The sequence below is a fragment of the Setaria italica genome, chromosome V, assembly GCF_000263155.2.
Source record: "Setaria italica strain Yugu1 chromosome V, Setaria_italica_v2.0, whole genome shotgun sequence".
Taxonomy (NCBI): Eukaryota; Viridiplantae; Streptophyta; class Magnoliopsida; order Poales; family Poaceae; genus Setaria; species Setaria italica.
The window spans coordinates 39,072,950-39,094,635 of NC_028454.1; the positions used below are offsets into that span (position 1 = coordinate 39,072,950).

Here is a 21,686-nt window from a genome sequence, read left to right on the forward strand (position 1 = left end):
TATGCAATCCTAATAACTATGTCAAAATGGAGTTGCTCCTGTACAAGGACTTTTCATTGAAACTATACTTATATTTGTTGTAATAGCTTTCAACTTTTGTATGGAATCAGCCCTATATAAATACTCTCTCCAGTCATAAAAACTTGACACTTGTTGACTTTCTAAAAACTTGACACTTGTTGACTTTCTATTGTCTTCGAGCTACCTTTGACCGATATTTTTTTATAAATAAGTATGAATGTATGATATTATGAAGGTACTTTTAATACATATCTACACATGTGATTTTCGTGTTCCCAAACTAAAACTTAAAAACTATTGACAATCAAAGTTTTTAAAAGTTTAAGCAAATTTTGATCAAAGCATCAAGTATTTTGATTGAAGACAGTATAATTAATGTGTATATCTTTCACTTTTCTCTCAAATTTTGATGAAAGAGAATTTCTAAGAGTCCACCTTCCCTATTTCTCTAATGTTTAAATTGTTGAGGTACCTCGGTTCATGAGTGGGCCCAAATTGAGACGGCGGAAATGAACAAACTAGGTACAAGTCGAGAGGGGAAAGGTCAAATTTTGCTTTTAAAAGCTGCATGGATGGGTGCAGAGGCACGACAAGATCACCGACGCCTCTTTCTTCTGAGTTGCTCAGTGTTGTAGATGGAAGTTCACCTAAATTTGTCTCCTTCGCATAGGAGACGTGGATCTTGGCAGTTGCTCCATCCCTCCTCTCATGAGGGGCAAATCCTCCTCCACGACGGTTGTGGGGACCACCCCTTGAGCATCCACATTTATGCAATTCAGTGCCATTCCCTAGATCAGTATCTGGCACCAGCAATAGTCGGAATGATTATCCAAGTAAGAAGTAGAGAAAATAGAAAGAGTTACGACTGTGTCATCTTCACCTTTAGGGAATAGCAAGCAATAATCAAGACACGGCGGAATGACGAAAGCTGGCTCTCTAGAATACTTGGCAAAATAAGTAAGATTGAGTACTTTTGCCAGAAATACTCAGCAAGTATCTTACCGTTGAAAAGTTAATGATATGTAGGGTGAATCAAGGAAAGGCTAGGGTTATATGTAGAACGTTATCTATATGCAAAGTGTAACACCGTTTGGGCTTTTAAAGGGAAAGTTTTTATAATAATAATAATAATAATAATAATAATAATAATAATGATGTTGTTTTGACCCTGGAGGGAAAAACAAAGCCTCCCCTGCCAGTTCCCATATTTTAAAGGCAGCGATCGTCGGGATCATGCTTATTTTAGAGGTACGGTCATCCGCTCCTTATACTCTATTTTTAAAAGGGTGTAACTAATCAAAGAGAGCTTTAACCATGTGAGTTCATGACTGAGAACCGCAGCTACTTGAATAGATTAATTAACTTTGCAGAGCTTGTACACTTTACCATATGATCGGGTAGATCATACCAAGGCCTTTGACGGTACTACCCTACAAGAGCCATACCCACCAGCGTCCATCTTTGGACGACATCCTCTAGCTCCATCCATGGATAATACTGGAACCTAAACAGGGGTTATTCCACGTCCACTCGTTTGACGCAGCTGGAGCAAGAGTGTCGCCGCCTTACGGATTCCTTGAGAGTTCATGAGGAGGCCGCTAAATCTTTTGCAAATGAGAGGAGCGACCATGAAGTTCTTTAGGAGCGACTGGAGAATCGCTATAGATCTTTGAAGCAAAGATATCAGGGTGAGTACTCGTGGTTGTTGAGTAAGTTTTACTCATAGTCGTAGATTCTGATCTGCATGTTGTTTGACACAGAGTTCAAAAGCAAGGAGGCCGCTGCGAGTAGCCAGCTACTTGACTGGAGAAATGCTCACGACCGGGTAGCCGATGAGGCTACCCGCCTTAGGGCATCACTGGCTGAAACTCAGGCGGCCTATGAGTGTGAGAGGGATAGAAAGGATTGGATGGGAGTGATGCTGGCGTTGGCTATGGTGTCCTGTAGAGGCCATGCTAGAACTGTGGGGAGGCTGGAAAGTGATCTCCAAGAGTTGACTAGTGCTGCTCAGGACATAGTCAACGCTATTGCTCCACCTGAAGATGATGCGGAGCCTCACTCGCTAATCAAGAGACTAAGAGCTGCCCCGGGTAGAGTTGCTGGACTGTGTAAGACTATCTGCAAGCAAGTCCTTGCAGTGGTCAAGTCGTATTACCCGAGGGCAAACTTGTCGGCGGCTGGAGATGGAATTGCCCAGAACTGCACAGAGGATGCCTATGCGCAGTACCTTGAGGAGGCTAAGCCCATTGCGACAAGGATGACCGAGTTCATATCTTTGGAAGAACCCTAGTCATTTGAACTCGTTGTATTTTTTGCCAAACACTTGTACTCAAACTTAGTCATGTAAATCTTGCCCTGAGAAATTCTAATATGATCGATGATCTTTGTTGGTTGACCTCGTAGTCGGGAAAACAAATTCAAGTAACCGAGTAGTCGTAGTATCCGGTATGGTCTTCAATTATTGGAGTTGCTGTTGGGAGTACTGTAGCTATTATTGCCTTGTACTTGAGAGGGTGCATGGGTACACTGTTTACTTTTATCCGTGTGCTCAGTGTGGTCACATGCGTGGGGTTAAGGCGTCTATCTGGCCCTTGTCAGTATTTCAGGCTGCTCATCATGAGCGAGCAGTAACTGCAAGTAGTTGGCAGTTGTAGCCCTTCGGCTATAAATGAGCCCTTGGGTACTCGATCAGGATCATGCCCTTCAGTATAGCGATGGCTTGCTTCATGTTGCTGTTGTTTGATAGTAGAGAGCTTCCAATGAGCGTCCCAGTGCTAGAAGATTCCTCGTGGATTAGAGCCACCTTCCCTCCATAGATTCTTACGCTCGTAGGGATAGCCGTGATGCTAGAAGAATCATCGTAGGAGCGTTTGTCGCGTGCCTCATCTTGCAGCTCGTGATCCAGCTGAGTCCGTGCTGGAACTTGCGGGTGAAGGATGATGAGCTCCGCGGTCTTTATCCGGCTCCCTGATTAAAGGTGATGATTCTCGAGCGAACGCAGGCTTGATGATGTCTGGTGCTAGCAATCTTGCGTGGAGAAACTCGGCGACTGCCCCTACCTGGCGCGCCAACTGTCGGTATTTTAGACCGGCAACCTGCCTAGGGAGTACCCAAGGTGGTCTTTTGTGCGGTGGGTATCGTCGAGACTCAAGGAGTCGATGTTGACGAAAGGAACACGATTTAGATAGGTTGAGGCTGCTAGATCGCATAATACCCTACGTCCTGTGTGTAGATTGTATTGATCTTGTTTTCTGTTGTTTGTTGTTTGGAGGGGGTCCCTGCCCGCCCTTATATAGTCAGGGGAGCAGGGTTACAGGGCGGATTGTGTACGAGTCCTAGTTGAGTATGTTTACAGAGTCCTACTCTAATTCGGTAGAGTAGTTTCCTTTTGACCCGACTAGTCTTGGGGAGTCCATGAAGCCTACGCGCTCTGCAGAGTAGTCTTCATGCCGAATAGGTTTCGGGTACGTTCCCTTGAGTGGGACAAATCTTCCGGTGGGCCTAGGGGTGCCTAGCGAACATAGGGTCAACCATCTCACGGGGTTTCTCCATCATCACCAGATCGAGGCTTCATCACAAGTCTAAGGATGGAAACATAGCCTTTAATACAGGGGGAAGAAGGGAGAGTGAGGAGGTCACCTTGCTTGGTGGCGCGGATGGTGAATGGAGAGCGAATAAGGTGACTAGGCGAGGCAAGCGAAGGACAATGAGAAACACAGGCGGTCGTACCGTTTCAGCTCCACTCCACCTTTACACCCAAGACGATGGCGGAGGCGCATGCTTGGGTGAGAGCTACAGGAGGAAGGAGGAGGTTTTGCCTAGGAGGAGGGCACTCGTGGGCCTGAGGTGAATTAAGCTTTCCTGAGTTTATGCCCACCAATATTATGGGCTGATATTCCGTGAGTTTCTTCGCGTAATGGAGGCCCAAAGCTATTGCTGTTCCAGCAAAAACTGACTCTTCAAACTAAGCCTTGAACGGAAACGTCATCCTAGTTTAAATGGAGATCTCATCTGAGTCCATGAATTATTAAAGTGATCAACTAGGTCTGCGATCTAATAAAGTGTGATCACGGAGGTCCATGCGTGTCCACGAATGCAATTTTTGCCTACGTGGCGCTGCCAGCGTGGACATGTGAGCTCATAAAGTAAGGTGCCGGTTTTCCATTTCTTGTACACCACTCCCTTCTATTTTCAGTCTCATAATACATATTATCAATGCCCTAAAATTGAGAAGAATACATCCTCAGTGATAGTAAGAAACTATCCTGAGTACCTCTTAAAGGTAGCTTATTTTGGTATAAATTGGTACATCAAGATGACAATACACAAAGGATATATATATACTGTATAATTGCCTAGTTGGTCACTTCTCACTTGGGGCTATGAGTTTTGAGTATGAGTATTGAGAGAAATAGTACACATATGATGTTCAAAGTAACAGATGCAAAGTAACCCAACTATGCATGCTTCAGGGTCTATGGAACTAAGAGCAAAGTAGCAGACAACAGAGCAGCAAGCCATCAAATACTATGAGGCGTGAGCACTGAGCAAACAACGGAGCAATAGGAAGCTGGAGGGTACAAGAGCAATAGGAGATACATTTGTTCATTAACCATCACAGGAGGAGCTCATCTTTGTTATCTAGTACAACTTTGAGCGGACGGCCACGGCAGGGACTGAATCGACAGACGGGCGGCCGGGGCAGAGGAACAGGTGGGCGGCCAAGGCAGGGATGGACGGACAGGGGCAGAACTTGAGGAGGGATGGGATCCGGTGGCAGACCGCGCATGGCCACGGCAGAGACGGGATCCAGTGGCGGATGCGGGAGATCACTCACGCACGGGCAGGAGGTGGCTCGCTCGAGGATGGGGTCAAGAGTAGCAGTGAGGGAGAAGGCGATGCGCTCTGGTGGTTCGGCTGCGATGGACGACGAGACCGCGGGAGTCCAGAAGGTCGTCGGAATGAAGCGCGGAGGTGGGAGGTTGGTGGCAAAGAAGGGAATGGGATCCGGTGGGTCGGCGGCGGTTGGTGGCGAGGGACCGGGAGAGGTCACCGTGTTAGGGATCCCCAAAAAGATAGTCACCCTCAAGGTCATTATGTTTAGCATATTTCACGTAGCCCCACAAAATAAGTAGCTTCGGGCGAGGGTCCCTAACCTCGGGGGACAAATCTGGCATGAAAGAGTAGTTCTAGCCTCGCCGCGCTGCTAAGAGCTCTGCCTCGAAGCCAAGAGACAATCACCGATCACCAGACAATAACTAAGCTTGCCCTCGAACGCTCGAAGCTAACCCTGAGGCGTCGAGTTGTCTGCTGTCTCGTGCAGGGTTGTTGAAACAAGGATCAGGGCGCACGGTTGGCGTCTCTCCGGTGCGAAGTTGGAACGGTCTCAAAGCTCGAGGTTAAAATGGCTTCGGGTCCGAGGTTAAAAACGTGAAGGCGTGATTCGCAGAATCGTCTGAGAGCGCGATTCATGGAGCTGATTGGAGGCGTGAGAAGCGTGACTCGCTGGAGGAGACCAAGTCGTACAAGTAATCTCCAAATGACCTTCGTGCATAGCATATTCTAAGAATGTAGTGGTTGAATAAGGGTAATTGTGGAATGTAAAGTGTCCTCCGGGATACTATAAAAGTGGAGTCCGACCCTGATGTAAACTGAGGCTCATTTTCTTAAGTTAAACCACGAGTGCTTCCCAACATTATCGTGTCTTAGTCTCCCTGAGACTTATTTCCTAACATGGGCACCCAGCTAAAGACTCGGTCGAGGGCCGCGGTGAAGAAGGGGATGGCATCCGTTGGGTCGGCGGTGAGGAATCTCACCGGAGAGCCTAGCGGCGGCGCGCCAAAGGTCACGACCGCTGGATGGAGACAGAGGAATAGAATGGGAGAGAGAGAGAGAGGCGAGGAGGGGTGGTAGGAGCCGCAGCGAAGCAATACAGCGTGAAGGAAATGGAAATACACAGAGAGTACCTCAGGAGAGAGAGTGTGGCGCGGATCTAGAGAGGAGAATGGACGGGTGGGAACGCACGTTCCAAACGGTAATTTCGCACCGCGCACGGGGCCCGCCCGAGCCCCTGCCCGTGGTCCATCTAACAAACGCTGCTCTGAACTGATGACGCAGCGGTCCTCATGGTCGCGTGGATGGAGGACGCGTGCTCGGCGACCTCCGTCCCGCTGGGCGTGGCCCAGCAACGTGGCGTCGTCGGCGTCCGCCTCGGCGAGCTGCTCGCACAGGCATCGGGCAACACGTTAGTCTGCCTTCCGCCGCACGGAGCTCGCCGGCGCTGACCTCGTCGCTGCCTGCTGCTGGATGACCTCACCGGCACCGGCCGCATCGACGTGCTCAACTTCGACATTGGCATGGGCAGTAGCGGCAACAAGAAGGCATCCACGAGCCACGGCAGTGTGTACTTTGTATGTGCAGCATCGATGACACAAATCAAACCCGTGGACTGGAAGCCATCCATTGATAGCAGCAGATGCGCATCAAATCCTATATCCGTGCTCAACTTCGACGGGACGTGGAGCACCGCCGCCCGCATCTACCGCTCTCTGGCCGTGTAACTCGCCCGTGCGGTCGCCATCGCGCTCACCTGCTTGAGCTCATCCCTCCGCGCCTTGATTTTGCCTGCACTTGCTCCGCTACGCCCTCGATTTCAGTCGCGCCGCAGTGATTTCGCTCCTGTTCCACCTCCGCCACCACAACGCAATGACCGCAGGAGCAAAGGAGCTGCCATGGGTTTTGGACGCACAAGCAATGGAGCTGCCACGGCTGTCGGAGGTCCAAATTGTGGTGGGCTCTGTTGCCGTGGCGATGGACACGCTGCCGCAAGGATGGTGACCGTGCAGGCAAGGCACACGCCGACGCAGCTGCAGCTGGAAGCGGAAGACAACCGCACGGTGCCAGGCGTCAGGCGTGTGCTCCGTGCTCGGCTGCTCTTGGTTGCCCGCGATGGTTGCCAGGGTCATCGACGACCTCAGGTCCTAAGCTACGTTCGCGGAGTATATCGATCTGCATTCTATAGGAAGGGGACGGCGGACCGGAGAAGGCCAAGATTAGAGATGGCAATGGGCCGAAACCTGAAACCCGTGGGTTTTTACTCTATTAGAGTAGAGGCGTGGATCAATTTTTCTACCCGTGGATTTATTAATGGGTGGGACCTGTCAGGTTCACGGGCATGGGTTTGAAAATATAAAATAAAACCCAAACCGTGAACCCATGGATTTTTTAGACCCGGCCATATACCACCAAATAAGTCCATGTTCTTAACCCACACATCAATTTTGATGGCGAAAGCCCAACTCATATATGCATGTGCTACTTATTATCGTAAGTAAATTGTTAAAAACTGAACTTTGGCAGTTTAAAATCTATACTATGCATCTATGTCACTGATACGAAGTGCTTTTGTTAACATGTGGTGTTATGATTTGATAAATCTTATATCTTGTCTTACTATATTTCTGTTGGTTTACATCAATGTTGCATGCACATATATTAAATTATGAATACCTATATGTATAAGACAATTTTTTTGCTTGCTTTGGTACCCACGGGCGACCTGTGGATACCCGTTAACATGATGGGTATGGGTCGGGTCATGGGGTTTTTAACGGGTAGGTTTTATATTCGCGGGTATAGGTTTGGGATGGCAAAACCCAGCGAGTTTGTGCCCGTTGCCATCCTTAGCCAAGACTCATCCATGCTGGCAGCGCCATGTAGGCAAAGGTTGCATCTGTGGACGCTCATGGACCTCCACGCATACTCTTTAATATATCGTGAATCTGGATGACCACTTTAATAATTCATGGACCCAGATAAGATCTCAGGACCCACCATGAAATTCACTCAATATTTTTTTTCCGAAAGACACCGCCATAAATAATTTGGATACTCTTTTTCTTTTTCACGTGGCGAGAAAAGTAGACTGGATGATGAACCATCATATATGACTAAATCAACGTTTTAAGTGGTAATAAGGACTAGATCGAGCATTGACTTTCCGAACAAAAATATTAGAAAAATGCTGTTAGAAATATGTATACACTTCTGGTTGTAGGACGTAATCAAGATTAGCATGTAGCTCGAAGAAGATAAGAAGAAAACGAACTCGCCTTAATATAGTTTGGGCATTGTTCCATGAAAGTTCGTAGCACATAAACTAATTTAAGGTGAACATCAAACACACAAAGAAGACAACTTTGACGAAGTCGAAGTGGTTGGTAGGCTCCCTGCTCTTTGCCGAAGTCTGGTTCTGGCTTTGCCTTGAGAGTTGAGAGGCTGGATAAACTATGCTATATGATGTCACGATCTTCTAATTCAATCAAAGTAGGTGTGCTACTAGTAAACATGATTAAATTTTGCAATGCAGAACTCTTTGAAACCTTCTCTTGTAGAAAGCGCGCGCACACACATCAATATCCATTCAAGCCACTTGATGCGATTTTTTTAGAAAAAGGAAATATTTCCGACCTCCACAGCACATTAATTATTACTTTTCTATCCATTCTTGCTGAAGATATCCAAAGTGAGAACTTTCAACGCTTTGCGTGCCAAACATATAAATGATTCCTTATTCCTCAAACTGTAATAGGGGCCACTTGCTGCGATGGATACTCCTTTTTTTTCTTTTCCCGTCAACAGTGTCTTACTTGACTCCGGTGCTTATATAGGTGCTTTATTTTGAGGAATTATTAGATGGTGAATGGGTCATATGGTCCTGATTTATGAACCTGCTCTTTCATGATTAATTGACCCATTAAATAAAAAAAATAGAAAATGGAACCAAATACAACCTCTGCGACAGCACGCAGCCAATCTTTACATAATTCTCAACTCATAGGCTGATCACAAATAAAAAGAGAAAAGAGCACACAATCTAAAGGATAAACTTCAGAGCAAAGTCAATTAATGCTTCTCTATCCGTTCTTGGTCAATGTGTCCAAAGCCACAGTCTCAAATGCTCAAAAATACCTAGGCCTAGGCGTTCGTACTACCGAATTGAACCGATCAGTTCCTCGGTTTTTGATGAAGTTCGGTTCCCAAGAAAGTCGGTACCGATCGGTTCTTCCAAAAAATCAGTACCGACGAAGTTCGATTTCGGTTGTTCCGGTTCCGAATTGAACTAACCGACCAACTCCAGCTTCCAAAAAATCAGCGACGCGATGGACGGCGGCGGCCAGCGGGAGGACGCAGGGGCCCGCTGTGCCGGGACTCCGGGAGGGCGCATCGGTCACCAGGCGGGAACGCGGTGCCGCGGGAGGACGTAGGGGGGCGCCAGGACTCCGGGAAGTGGGAGGGCGCGATGCCGCCGGGTGGGGATGCGGTGCCGCGGGAGGACGCAGGGCCAGCCGACCAGGGTTGGCGCCACCGCGCCGGGACTCCGACGCTGGCGCCGCGGGAGGATGTAGGGCCAGGGGGGCGCCGCCGCGCTAGGACTCCGGGAGTGCCCACCGGCCGCCGGCTGCCGGGGATGCGGCGCGGGTGGGGACTCAGGACTGGGAGGCAGCACGAGAGGGGAGATCGGGAGACTGGAGTGCTAGGTTACTCGCTCGGCCTGCAGACGGACGCAGCGCAGTAGTTCACTAGTTCAAGCTGGGCCGGCCAGTGGGCCTTATTGGACCTCGGTTCTTCGGTTAGTTAGGGGAGGAACCAATTTAACCGAACAAAGTTTGGTTCCTAGGAAATGAGAACCGAACAGGGAGCCGAGATTTCGGTTCTCGGTTAGTTCGATTCAGTTCTTGGTTTTTTCAGTTCTGTTCTCGGTTGTTTTTGCCCACGGCTAAAAATACCCATTAAACCAAATGCAACAAGTAAATGGTTGTAGCAAATCCCGCTTGCATTGGTGCCAGTTCATTGATTGGGAATTATGCTCTTGGTGCCTGTGTAAACGGAAGAGAACAAGTCTAAGAATTAGTGTAAATGCACGTCCCCGTTGAAACTGCGTACTACATTGGTTTGCAACCTGTGGAGTCCTTTAGTACACTTCTTATGTAGACCAAGAGAACATATTGAGTCTTCTTCATGCATATCACGCCTATATAAACACCCTGGCCCATTAATGGCACCTATGAGCAAGACAACACTGAAAAGCATGGGATTCTATTCTTCATGGCGTGCTTCTGCATCTTCGGCGCTACTGCTTCTCTTCTTTGTGCTGTTACTGGGTGTGCATGGAGGATCTCGCAGGGTAAGCATGCCCGCTAACAGTTGAGTCGTCACTACGACCTAGAGCGGTATGATATTACTCGCTAAAGAATGTTTCAAAGACATAATTTCCAATCTGCAATGTTTGCAGCTGTATATCGTGTACCTAGGCGATGTGAAACATGGACACCCCGAAGATGTCATCGCTTCGCACCATGATCTTCTCAGTGATGTTCTTGGAAGGTACGCATGCATATAATATAGCCTCTTTCAGCCAGCCCATTCCCTTTCTCTCGCTCTACTCTAATTCCATGATCGATCAACACGATGATTAGCTATGTAAATTTGCTACTTAATACGTCATACTGCTGCTCCGATCCTAAACTTTCAGCAAGGAAGATTCTTTGGCCTCCGTGGTTCATAACTACAAGCATGGTTTCTCAGGCTTCGCAGCTATGCTTACTGAAGACCAAGCTAAACAGCTCGCAGGTCAGGACTTTCAGTCTTTAATTTCTGCTCCAACAAGGCCTCGATCACACTCGCTCGCCCTCTTGCTTACTGCTTGATCAGTTTTGTGATCGCTTTGTTCTTCACCTTGTAGTCGTGCAAAATCATCAGTAAACTGATAACCGCGGCTCTGGATTTGTTAACTCTACAGAGTTTCCAGAAGTCATCAGTGTCGAACCAAGCAGAAGCTACACGGCGACAACAACTCGAAGCTGGGACTTCCTTGGTCTGAGCTACCAAATGCCCAGTGAGCTACTACAAAAAAGCAGATATGGAGAGGACATAATTATCGGGGTTGTCGACAGTGGTCCGTACCCAATCCCATCATACTTTACGAAAGTGATCAATATATATGATCTCGTTCAGAAACTCGTCTTTTCGCTCTTTTGGTGCCAAAAATCTTGTGCAAACCGTAATGTGCATCATGCTAATACACCGTACCTGCTCTAGGTATCTGGCCAGAGTCGAGAAGCTTCAACGACGAAGGGTACGGACCCGTGCCACCACGGTGGAGAGGCATGTGCCAAATCGGAGAGGCCTGGGGCAGCAGCAACTGTAGCCGCAAGATCATTGGGGCACGGTTCTACAGCGCCGGAATTGACGCGAATCTCCTCAAGTCCGACTACCTGTCGCCACGGGGCGTCAACGGCCACGGCACGCACGCGGCGTCCACCGCGGCGGGCTCGATCGTGGAAGCGGCCAGCTTTCACGGCCTCGCCGCGGGTGCCGCGCATGGCGGGGCGCACAGAGCTCGCATCGCGGTGTACAAGTCCTTGTGGGGCCCTCGCGGTAGGGGCAGCAGCGCCACTGTGCTCGCGGCCATCGACGACGCGATACACGACGGGGTGGACGTGCTGTCGTTGTCCCTCGGTGCCCTCCGCGACACAAGCTCGTTTGGTGCCTTGCACGCGGTGCAGAAGGGGATCACCATCGTATACTCGGCCGGGAACGACGGTCCAAGACCGCAGACCATTGGGAATACTGCCCCGTGGGTCATCACCGTAGCCGCGAGTACAATTGATCGCTCGTTTCCAACCGTGATCACGTTGGGAAACAAGCAACAAATAGTAGTACGGAATACAAATGCCACCTCTGAACAATCACTAAGTCACTACTACTCTTGCATGATACTTCTGATGTAGAAAGAGTAAAAGTTACCGATCTTGAGAGAAATCTACCAATTTTGCAGGGACAATCTCTCTACTACCAAGAGAAGAACTCATCCAGGAGCAGTTTCCGAAGCCTTGCCATTGGCGGCGTTGGAGGCCTGTACGTTAAGTCACTAACTTAAATTTTACCCTTCTTGAGATTTCCTACCGTGTCACATCTTGAAGCTGACCAGATAAGTTTTGCTTCCTGTGATTATTAGCTGCACGGCGGAAGCTCTGAATGGTACGGATTTGGAAAGGCGGATCGTGTTATGCTTTCCATCAAACCGAGAACGAGCGCTAACCCCGACCTCGGAATTCACAAATGCGTTACAAAACGTCCAGGACGCCGGGGGCTCTGGTCTTGTTTTTGCTCAGTATACGACCAATGGTCTAGATGGAGTCACAGCTAATTGCCGAGGCATTGCCTGTGTTCTTGTGGACCTTGACACCGGCTACAAGATTTTAGAATATTACAGGACAACCGCAAGGTATAACACTTATGGGTCAAACCAAAAATTTCAAGTTACTATGCTCCCGGTGAATTTCTCTCGGTTCTATATTGAGCTGAATCTTCTCTCAGTAAATTTCCGATTGTCTTAAGCAGCTCTGCCGTGGCGAAGATTGAACCAGCGCGAACCTTTACGAGCAAAGAGTTATTGGCTCCCAAAGTGGCAGCATTCTCCTCCAGAGGTCCATCAATCCACAACGCTGATGTTATCAAGGTAACAAGGTAGCACTACGCAGTTGGCACTACAAGCCATGACAGGCCATCTCACTCCAGTTTTGCTTCTTCCTCGACAGCCTGACGTAGCTGCGCCTGGAACCAGCATCTTAGCAGCAGTCGGAGACAACTACGAGATTATGTCAGGGACATCAATGGCTGCCCCGCACGTAGCTGGCATCATCGCCCTGCTGAAAGCTCTACATCCACAGTGGTCTCCTGCTGCACTGAAATCTGCCATTGTCACCACCGGTAATTAGGCCGATCTACCGTAACTTTAGATAACTTCTGAAATCATGATTAATTGACTATTGACTAGGCAACATGACATTTGCCTTACCTCTGCTTCATTTTGCATGGTGAAGCATCTGTAACTGACGAACATGGCATGCCAATACTGGCTGAAGGGTTGCCTCGAAAGATTGCCGACCCATTCGACTATGGAGGTGGGCACATCAACCCTAACAGAGCAGCTGATCCTGGTCTGATTTATGACATTGATCCAAACGATTACAACTACTTCTTTAGCTGCATCATCAAAACATCCGTAAGCTGCAATGGAACATCGGTGCCAGGGTATCTCTTGAACCTGCCATCCATCTCAGTTCCAGATCTGAGAAATCCAGTTACTGTACCAAGAACCGTCACAAATGTAGGCGAGGTCGATGCAGTTTACCACGTTGCGATTGAGAGCCCGGCTGGAGTCAGGATTGAAGTTGAGCCGTCTGTTCTTGTGTTCAATGCCGCAAACAAAGTTCATACATTCCAGGTCAAGTTATCACCTATGTGGAGGTTACAAGGAGACTACACGTTTGGCAGCATAACGTGGTACAATGATCATAGGACGGTGCGAATTCCTGTTGCAGCCCGGATCACGATTCATGATCTGTTTGCAGATGTTGCATAAGAAAGGTGAAACAGGCAAAATCATAAAGTGATTTTACTCTTTGAAGGAAATATCATGGTGTTCGTTGCACTGTCTAGGAAAAAAAATAAGACATGCCAAAAGTTCCACTATGGTTTTACTTGGATATTTCTTTTCCTTATAGCCAATAAGCTAAATATGCTGCGCTACTCCACTGGCTAAAGCAGTATTTGTACCTTAATGATCATGTCAAAATCCAGCTGGTGCTGTACAAATCCCTTTAATTGAAAATATTGGTGTCTTTGTTTATACAGCTAAAATTGCTCCAATTGAAAGCCAATGTATCAGATAAGGTCATGACCCTAGCAAAAAAAAAACGCAAAATCAGCTCCCCTTGGATTCATCATTAGGGAACAAAAAGTTCCCCATATATTCCAGACAGTCGGAAGAGCCAGGGCCAATCAAGCCCTCTACCGCCCCCCTATCAACCCCAGCGCCTACAGGATCGGAGAACAAATCGACACAACAATCCTCCCCCAGAGAAGCCCCAAGTTGCGCTTGCCTGCTTGACTTGGAGCGAGAACATGGATCAACAAGCGATCGCAAATTGATCGAGATCCAAGGCTTCAGAAATCCGAGTCAGGAAACACGAAACTAACCAGTGGAATAGAGGGAGCGAGCAGAAGGTTACCTCGGCTGCAGGTGCCTGCGGCCTGCCTGCCAGGCGCGGACGGGACGGCGAAAGCGCGCCGAGGTGAGCGGCGGCGGGAAACTGCTAACTGCTGAAGAAAAGGCGATCGGGTTGGAGAGGAGAGGGCCTTGGGCCAACTCGAATCCTATCTCGGGGCAAATACCCAATTGCACAGCTATCCAGATGATTAGGCCCACTAAAAATATGGGCTCATTTCTATATGAAACTTGTACACCAGATAGTTGGGCTTTACACTCCAGCAGACGTGTGTTGTCTAACTTCACTAAAAAAAAAGTTTTGTATTCGTCTAACAAAACACCGTCCATTTTAGTTTCAAAAAAAAATCACCGTCCATTTTAATAGGAAATTCGAGTTTGGTCGTAATCAGGATTCACGACGAGAGGTCGCTAGCACCCGATTAAAAAGAAAAGAAAAGAGAAGAGAAAAAAAGGTATCTGTCGCTTGCCCGTTTCCATCGGTAGTAGACCGAGGAGCGAATGAGACGTGAGAGCTGAAGAACTACGTCATCAGTACCGTATTGCCATGGTATCATCGCGCGGATAACATTCCAAGATAAATAAAAGTTTAGAGTTTTCAACAAAGTTTAGAGAAAAGCGACCGATAGAAAATTTAATTCGTCTGTTGACCTAGGGAACATTGACACATACAAATAGGCCCTGCCGTGCCCAGTTGCAAGTAGGCGAGAACGGGGATGGAAACACCCTCTTCTTACCACCGTCGTTTGGCTCCACTGTTGCTTCTGCTCTGCTTTTGCACGCTTCAAGTCGAAGTGCACGCATCGCGTAAGAAGGTAAGCCTGCCTGCCTTACCCTGATTTGTTCTCTCTCTGTTTCTCAACTATGTTATCTATCTTCGCGTAGCTGTACGTAGCATACCTGGGCGAAAGGAAGCATGGACACCCAGATCATGTCGTTGCCTCGCACCATGAAACACTATCAAGCGTTCTTGAAAGGTGACCTTTTTATTCAATCTGATCACTTCAACTCGACACTCGTTCCCAGCTCTGATTTCGTCTTAAGACTCTTTTGCGAACCGTAATCATACTTCACCACTCAACAGCATTACAAGCCACCTGTGTTCCAATGGACTGACCATGCACAATCCTGAAATTTCAGTAAACAAGATATTTTAGATTCCATCATCTATAGCTACAAGCATGGATTCTCGGGCTTCGCGGCCATGCTTACGAAAGAGCAAGCACAGCAACTTGCAGGTCAGATAAGGTCTGATTAAGCACTATGAATGAGTTTTCGAAAAGCTCACTGAAGTTCTGTTTGCTTGTTCGCATGGTCCATCTAGACTTGCCGGAAGTCATCAGTGTGCAACCGAGCAGGAGGTACCAGACGACGACCACACGAAGCTGGGACTTCCTGGGGCTGGGCCTAAACGACAAAGTGCCTTCCGATCTTCTCCACAGAAGCAGATATGGAGAAGACACCATCATCGGGATTATTGACACAGGTAAATTGACTGCTCAAGTGATTTTGCTCAGGAGCATGCCTTTGGCGCCATTTCTTGCGAACGCTGATCCTGGGGTTGTCACAGGAATTTGGCCGGAGTCGAGAAGCTTCAGCGACGACGGCTACGAGCCGGTGCCGTCACGGTGGAAAGGCGTGTGCCAGGTCGGGGTGGGCTGGGACCGCAGCAACTGCAGCCGCAAGATCATCGGCGCGCGGTTCTACCACGCGGGCGTGGCCGAGGAGGAGCTCAAGAGCGATTACCTCTCGGCGCGGGACGCCAACGGCCACGGCACGCACACGGCGTCCACGGCGGCGGGCTCGGTCGTGGAGGCGGCAAGCTTCCACGGCCTTGCCTCCGGCACAGCGCGTGGTGGCGCGCCCAGGGCCCGCATCGCGGTGTACAAGTCTGTCTGGGGCAGCGGCCGCGGGGCTGGGTCCGGCAACACGGCCACCGTGCTCGCGGCCATCGATGATGCGATACACGACGGAGTGGACGTGCTGTCGCTGTCGCTCGTCGTGGAGGAGAACTCCTTCGGCGCCCTGCACGCCGTCCAGAAGGGGATCACCGTGGTGTACGCTGCCGGGAACTCCGGGCCCATGCCGCAGGTGGTCCGGAACACAGCTCCTTGGGTCATCACCGTCGCAGCGAGCAAGATTGATCGATCTTTTCCAACCGTGATCACGCTGGGAAACAAGAAACAGATCGTGGTAAGTAACAAGATTACGTGGAAATACCTTAAATCCTTAATGACTGTTCCTGACTTGATTATGAGCAATGATCTTGAGCCAACTCTGCTAAATTTTTTTCAGGGACAATCTCTGTACTATGAAGGGAGGAATTCGTCAGGGCGTACCTTCAGGCTTCTTGCCAATGGAGGCCTGTACGATATTTAGTTCCTTTGCTGTGTTTTGCTGCTTAGTTTTTGTGCAGATTCCAGTCATTTTGATTTTTATAGCTGACCAGTTCATCTTTTCTCCATGTTTCTCCATGTGGTTAGATGCACTGATGATGCTCTGAACGGCACGGATGTGAGGGGCCAGATTGTGCTGTGTGTAGCTTTCCAAGTACCACCACTTGCGCTCTTCCCACTCGCGTTGAAGAACGTCCTCGATGCCGGGGCCTCAGGTCTTATTTTTGCTCAATACAGCATGGATGCCCTCGATGCGGAAGCTGATTGCAAAGGCATTCCATGCGTTCTTGTGGACTTCAACATGGCGAACCAGATTGGCAATTACATGGGTGCTGCAAGGTGAACCACCAAATTGCATTCTTCTTCATACTGACTGATCAATTAACATGGCAAATCAGAGCTCTCGGTTGAGGATCTTTCCTGCAATGAGTTCAAGCCTCTATGCTATGGATCTCTGACTGTTTTAACTTTTAAGCAGCTCTCCGGTGGCGAAGATCGAGCCAGCGCGCTCCGTCACAGGTGAAGAGGTGGTGGCCCCAAAAATCGCAGCATTCTCCTCAAGAGGTCCATCGATTGACTACCCTGAAGTTATCAAGGTCCACAGACATAAACCTATGGCATCATTGGTGACTGAGCAATAATCCTGTCATCTCACTGCAGTTTTGCTTGCTTCACAGCCTGACATAGCAGCACCAGGAGCCAGCATCTTAGCAGCCAAGGGAGACTCCTATGCGCTCCTTTCAGGGACGTCTATGGCAACGCCACATGTAGCAGGTGCTGTTGCACTGCTGAAAGCTCTGCACCCAAATTGGTCTCCAGCTGCAGTAAAATCAGCCATCATGACCACTGGTAACATAGTTCATGCTACCCAGAACTCAGAACACTACTTCTAAATCATGTGAAGCAGCCTCATTTTTTTCTCTAACCTCTGTTACAATTTTGCATGGTTGAAGCATCAATAACTGATGCACGCAGCATGCCAATACTGGCACAAGGATTGCCTCGGAAGATCGCTGATCCATTCGACTATGGAGGTGGGAACATAAACCCTAACAAAGCAGCCGAACCTGGCCTGATTTACGACATTGATCCAAGTGATTATGACAAGTTCTTTGGGTGCACCTTTAAGAAATTCATACAGTGCAATGCAACAATGTTACCTGGGTACCATCTGAACTTACCATCCATCGCCATTCCAGATCTGAAGCACCCCATTACTGTATCAAGAACGGTCACAAACGTAGGTGAGGTCGATGCAGTTTACCATGCAGTAACTGAAAGCCCTGCTGGAATCAAGATGGATGTTGAGCCATCTGTTCTTGTGTTCAATGCTACAAACAAAGTTATCACATTTCAGGTGAAGTTATCACCCCTGTGGAGGTTACAAGGGGATTACACGTTTGGCAGCCTTACTTGGCACAATGACCAAAAGACAGTTCGGATTCCAATAGCAGTCCAGATGACGATTTATGATTTCTATGCAGATGTTGCATAGGTAGGGTGAAACATGCAGGCATTATCATAGGGTTCTTTTCCTTTCTGAAGAAAATAACAGAGTGTTGGGCTGTTGGCAACAATACATGAAAATGAGATATGCTAAGCTCCACTGTGGCTTTACCTTTTTCCCCCCATTTCTTTATCAAATGTAGCCAAACAACAGCACTATTGTGTGGGCTAAATCTAGTTGTATTCAATCGCAACTCTAATAACTATGTCAAAGTACAGATATTCTGTTACAAATGTGCTTTTAATTGAGAATACATTTGTAAATTATACGAATACTATAGCTTTGATTAATCAGCATTGTTATGATTTGGTCCCACCAAAACAAATATCATAGATCTTTCTCTTTTTCTCACGATTATATAGTTTCAAGGGCTCCTTTCTCTGATTTTGCTAAACCTCAGACTGCTGAGGCATCTTGATTTCTGACAACTTGTTTTATACACACACTTGTTCAAACAATTGAAATACTAATAGGGATTCGGGTAGCTTGCGAAGCTCAAACTTTCTGGTGCTGTCCAGTGACCTCACCAGCTGCCTTAAAGAAAGTACCCTTAAAATTATATCATATTTGGTGTTGGGTAATCCTCCTCGTGATGTGGTAGTGAGTAGCCCCACTTGTAAGGGAAACAAAGTCTAAGGTGTGGACCAATCTTAGGTGGCTTTAGCACATTGTGTGTTGCCTTACAATAGAAGGAAGGAGAAGCCTCCAGAGAAGGGAGAAGAGAGAGCCATGAAATTTCAGAGTACATCCTCCACAAGGAGAAGAACAGAGAGAGGGAGAAGAAGGGAGATTGGAGAGGAGAACTTGCGAGAGAGCAAGAGGGATTCGTCCGCAAGGTTGAGAAGCAGCAGATCCTCATCCTTGGTGCCTCCAATCTGTTGTTCCACCACTCTTTGCCTTAGTGCCTCCAATCTGGTGTTCCACCACTCTTTGGTGAGGTCCTTCCATACCCTAGCTTGTAGCCCCAAATCTTGTTGTTGCTGTCCAAGATAGTGAAATCTTGATGTATGTGAACTTCTAGTGCTATCTAGAGAAGAACTTGTTGTATTCCCACAAGCAGATTTGGCAGTCCCTATCTTGATGTAGTGGAAGAAGATTTGGCTGGCTTGGTCCCGTGATTTTTCCTCGATTTGGGGTTTTCCACATTAAATCTGGTGTCTCTCTGGTTGATGTGTTTCTCAGTTGCAAGTTGCAATTGGTGATGAGATCCGGTTGCAATTGTTGATATATTCCTGCTGCAATTTCCTCCAAATATATGTGATACATATGTTGTCCTTCGTGAATAGGTTGACATCCTGTGCTTGCTAAAATTATCAGCTCCCGCTGCGTGGTTATCCCAACATAAATTGGTATCAGGTCATAATTACTACTGGAGGTGAAGAACTCACATTGGCCATGGAAGATAGCGCCATGTCAAGTGGTATGATCAAGTTGGATGCTTCTAATTACTCTCTATATACTCTCTATAGAAGCCCATGATGGAGGACTTGCTATATTGCAAGGATTTATATGAGCCAATTATAAGAGATGAAATTCCTACAGGAGTCATGGAGGAAGATCGGATAGTTCTAAATTGGAAGGCAGTAGGTATGATTCGTTTATACATCAACCACAATATTTTCTACCATGTTGCTAATGACACAGATGCATTCAAGTTATCGCAAAATTTTGAGTCTATGTATGAGCAGAAGACAGCGGTGAACAACGCCTCGATGGTAAAGCGACTTGCAAAGCTAGAGTACCGAGATGGCAGCAGTGTTATTGAACACTTGAATGTCTTCTCAGGCCACACAAATCAGCTATCAGTTATGAAGATAAATCTTGATGATAAAGTGCAAGTATTATTATTGTTGAACTCATTGCCGGACAGCTGGAACACGCTTGTTGTGTCACTTAGCAATTCAGCTCCATGGTAAGCTGACTCTTGAGATGGTTAAGAACATCCTGCTGAATGAGGAAGCTAGAAGAAAAGAAAAGGGCAACAATTTGCCATCATCTTCTGATGCATATGTGGCTCAAAATAAAGAAGAAAGCCGTAGTCGAAGTCAAGTTAAAATTTAGCATGGCAGAAGCAAATCCGGGGGGAAATCACAGTCATGTCCAAAGTCAACTATTGTTTGCTATCATTGCGGTAAGGAAGGCTACAAAAAAAATGCAGATTTTATAAAAGAGAGCTTGCAGCAAAACAAGACAAGAAAACTGAGCAATAACTGCAGGTGGTGAGGACTATCTCATTAGTGAAGATGATAGTTGTTTCAGTGTTATTCGTGATGATGCAAACTGCATCCCTATCTTCAATTAACGGTCAATTGACATTGCGGGTTAGAAGTCCCCAGATGATTATGGGATCCTTTTGCAATAACTTCGAGCTTTTCTCCGATAAATTTCTCACTGTTTTATTCAGGTCACCAATTGCAAAGATCACACCAGCGCTCACCGTCGCAGGTGAAGAGGCACTGGCTCCAAAAGTGGCAGCATTCTCCTCGAGAGGTCCATCGATCGACTACCCTCAAGTTATAAAGGTGCCTAGCTATTAAAATGTACACCTCCACTGGTGACTCAATCATTATGTTGCCATCTCACTGCTATCTTGCATTCTTCCTCATCAGCCTGACATAGCTGCACCAGGAGCAACCATCTTAGCAGCTCAACAAGATGCATATGTATTCAAATCAGGGACATCTATGGCAACACCACACGTAGCAGGCGTCATCGCGCTACTGAGAGCTCTGTACCCAGATTGGTCCCCTGCTGCACTGAAATCAGCCATCATGACCACCGGTAATTTAGTTTACATTCTAACCAGAATTCAGAACACCACCTCTAATTCATGTCAAGCAACATCAGTCATTGTCTAACCTCTTGTCACATTTTGCATGGCTGAAGCATCTATAAATGATGGGCGTGGCATGCCCATACTCGCACAAGGATTGCCTCGAAAGATTGCTGACCCATTTGACTACGGAGGGGGCCACATAAACCCCAACAGGGCAGCTGACCCTGGCCTGATTTACGACATTGATCCAAATGATTACACCAAGTTCTTTGGGTGCATCATCAAGACATCCACAGTCTGCAATGCAACGGTGCTACCTGGGTATCTCCTGAACCTGCCATCCATCTCGGTCCCAGACCTAAGGTACCCGGTTACCATCTCGAGAACGGTCACAAATGTAGGTGAGGTCGATGTAGTTTACCACGCTTCTATTGAAAGCCCAGCCGGAGTGAAGATGGATGTTGAGCGGCATGTTCTCATGTTCAACGCTGCAAACAAAGTTATCACATTTCAGGTGAAGTTATCACCTCTTTGGAGGTTACAAGGGGACTGCACTTTTGGTAGCCTTACTTGGCACAATGGCGAAAAGACAGTGCGCGTTCCAATTGCCATCCGGATGACAATCCATGATTTATATGCTGATGTTGCATAAGTAGGTGAAACATGCAGCCAATGTCATAGTGTTCTTACCAATATCATGGCGCTCATAGAAACAGTCTGAACATGACCAGCTGAACTGTCCACACAGTTCTGTACTTGACAGAAGTTTTTGTTCTACAACCACAACGTTATGATTGAAAATACAGCTCTATTGGCATACAATTCTAGTGCTTTTGGTTGAAATATGCTTGTATTCATTATACAACAAAATCATGCACTATACACTATGATAAACTTAGAGCCGTCAACCTG

The 21,686-nt window shown here is 47.5% G+C and overlaps 3 protein-coding genes across 5 annotated transcripts; all 3 read left to right on the forward strand.

Annotated features, from left to right (window-relative positions):
- Positions 1-10,100: 10,100 nt before the first annotated feature.
- Positions 10,101-13,715, forward strand: LOC101781373 (subtilisin-like protease SBT3.5). Of its 2 annotated transcripts, none has more exons than XM_004970183.2 (10): positions 10,101-10,207; positions 10,316-10,407; positions 10,556-10,653; positions 10,823-10,978; positions 11,122-11,741; positions 11,861-11,940; positions 12,041-12,310; positions 12,424-12,544; positions 12,624-12,795; positions 12,909-13,715. In XM_004970183.2, the coding sequence occupies exons 1-10, from the start codon at positions 10,112-10,114 to the stop codon at positions 13,448-13,450; spliced, it is 2,247 nt and encodes a 748-aa protein (XP_004970240.1). In that variant the 5' UTR covers positions 10,101-10,111; the 3' UTR covers positions 13,451-13,715. The 2 variants fall into 2 exon arrangements, with proteins under 2 accessions (XP_004970240.1, XP_004970241.1); XM_004970184.2 differs by having other exon boundaries at positions 12,427-12,544; positions 12,909-13,450.
- A 1,063-nt stretch (positions 13,716-14,778) lies between these two features.
- On the forward strand, positions 14,779-18,270 carry LOC101782031 (subtilisin-like protease SBT3.5). 2 transcript variants are annotated; one of them, XM_022826761.1, is made up of 11 exons: positions 14,779-14,910; positions 14,981-15,072; positions 15,236-15,333; positions 15,420-15,581; positions 15,666-16,288; positions 16,391-16,461; positions 16,579-16,830; positions 16,970-17,087; positions 17,169-17,340; positions 17,445-17,735; positions 17,849-18,270. In XM_022826761.1, exons 1-11 carry the CDS (start codon positions 14,812-14,814, stop codon positions 17,914-17,916), a joined length of 2,046 nt encoding a protein of 681 aa, XP_022682496.1. In that variant the 5' UTR covers positions 14,779-14,811; the 3' UTR covers positions 17,917-18,270. The 2 variants fall into 2 exon arrangements, with proteins under 2 accessions (XP_022682496.1, XP_022682495.1); XM_022826760.1 differs by having other exon boundaries at positions 17,445-18,266.
- A 173-nt stretch (positions 18,271-18,443) lies between these two features.
- Positions 18,444-21,668, forward strand: LOC101782446 (subtilisin-like protease SBT3.11). Its single transcript, XM_004970186.2, has 3 exons — positions 18,444-20,520; positions 20,608-20,779; positions 20,885-21,668. The coding sequence occupies exons 1-3, from the start codon at positions 20,242-20,244 to the stop codon at positions 21,424-21,426; spliced, it is 993 nt and encodes a 330-aa protein (XP_004970243.1). The 5' UTR covers positions 18,444-20,241; the 3' UTR covers positions 21,427-21,668.
- Positions 21,669-21,686: the final 18 nt, after the last annotated feature.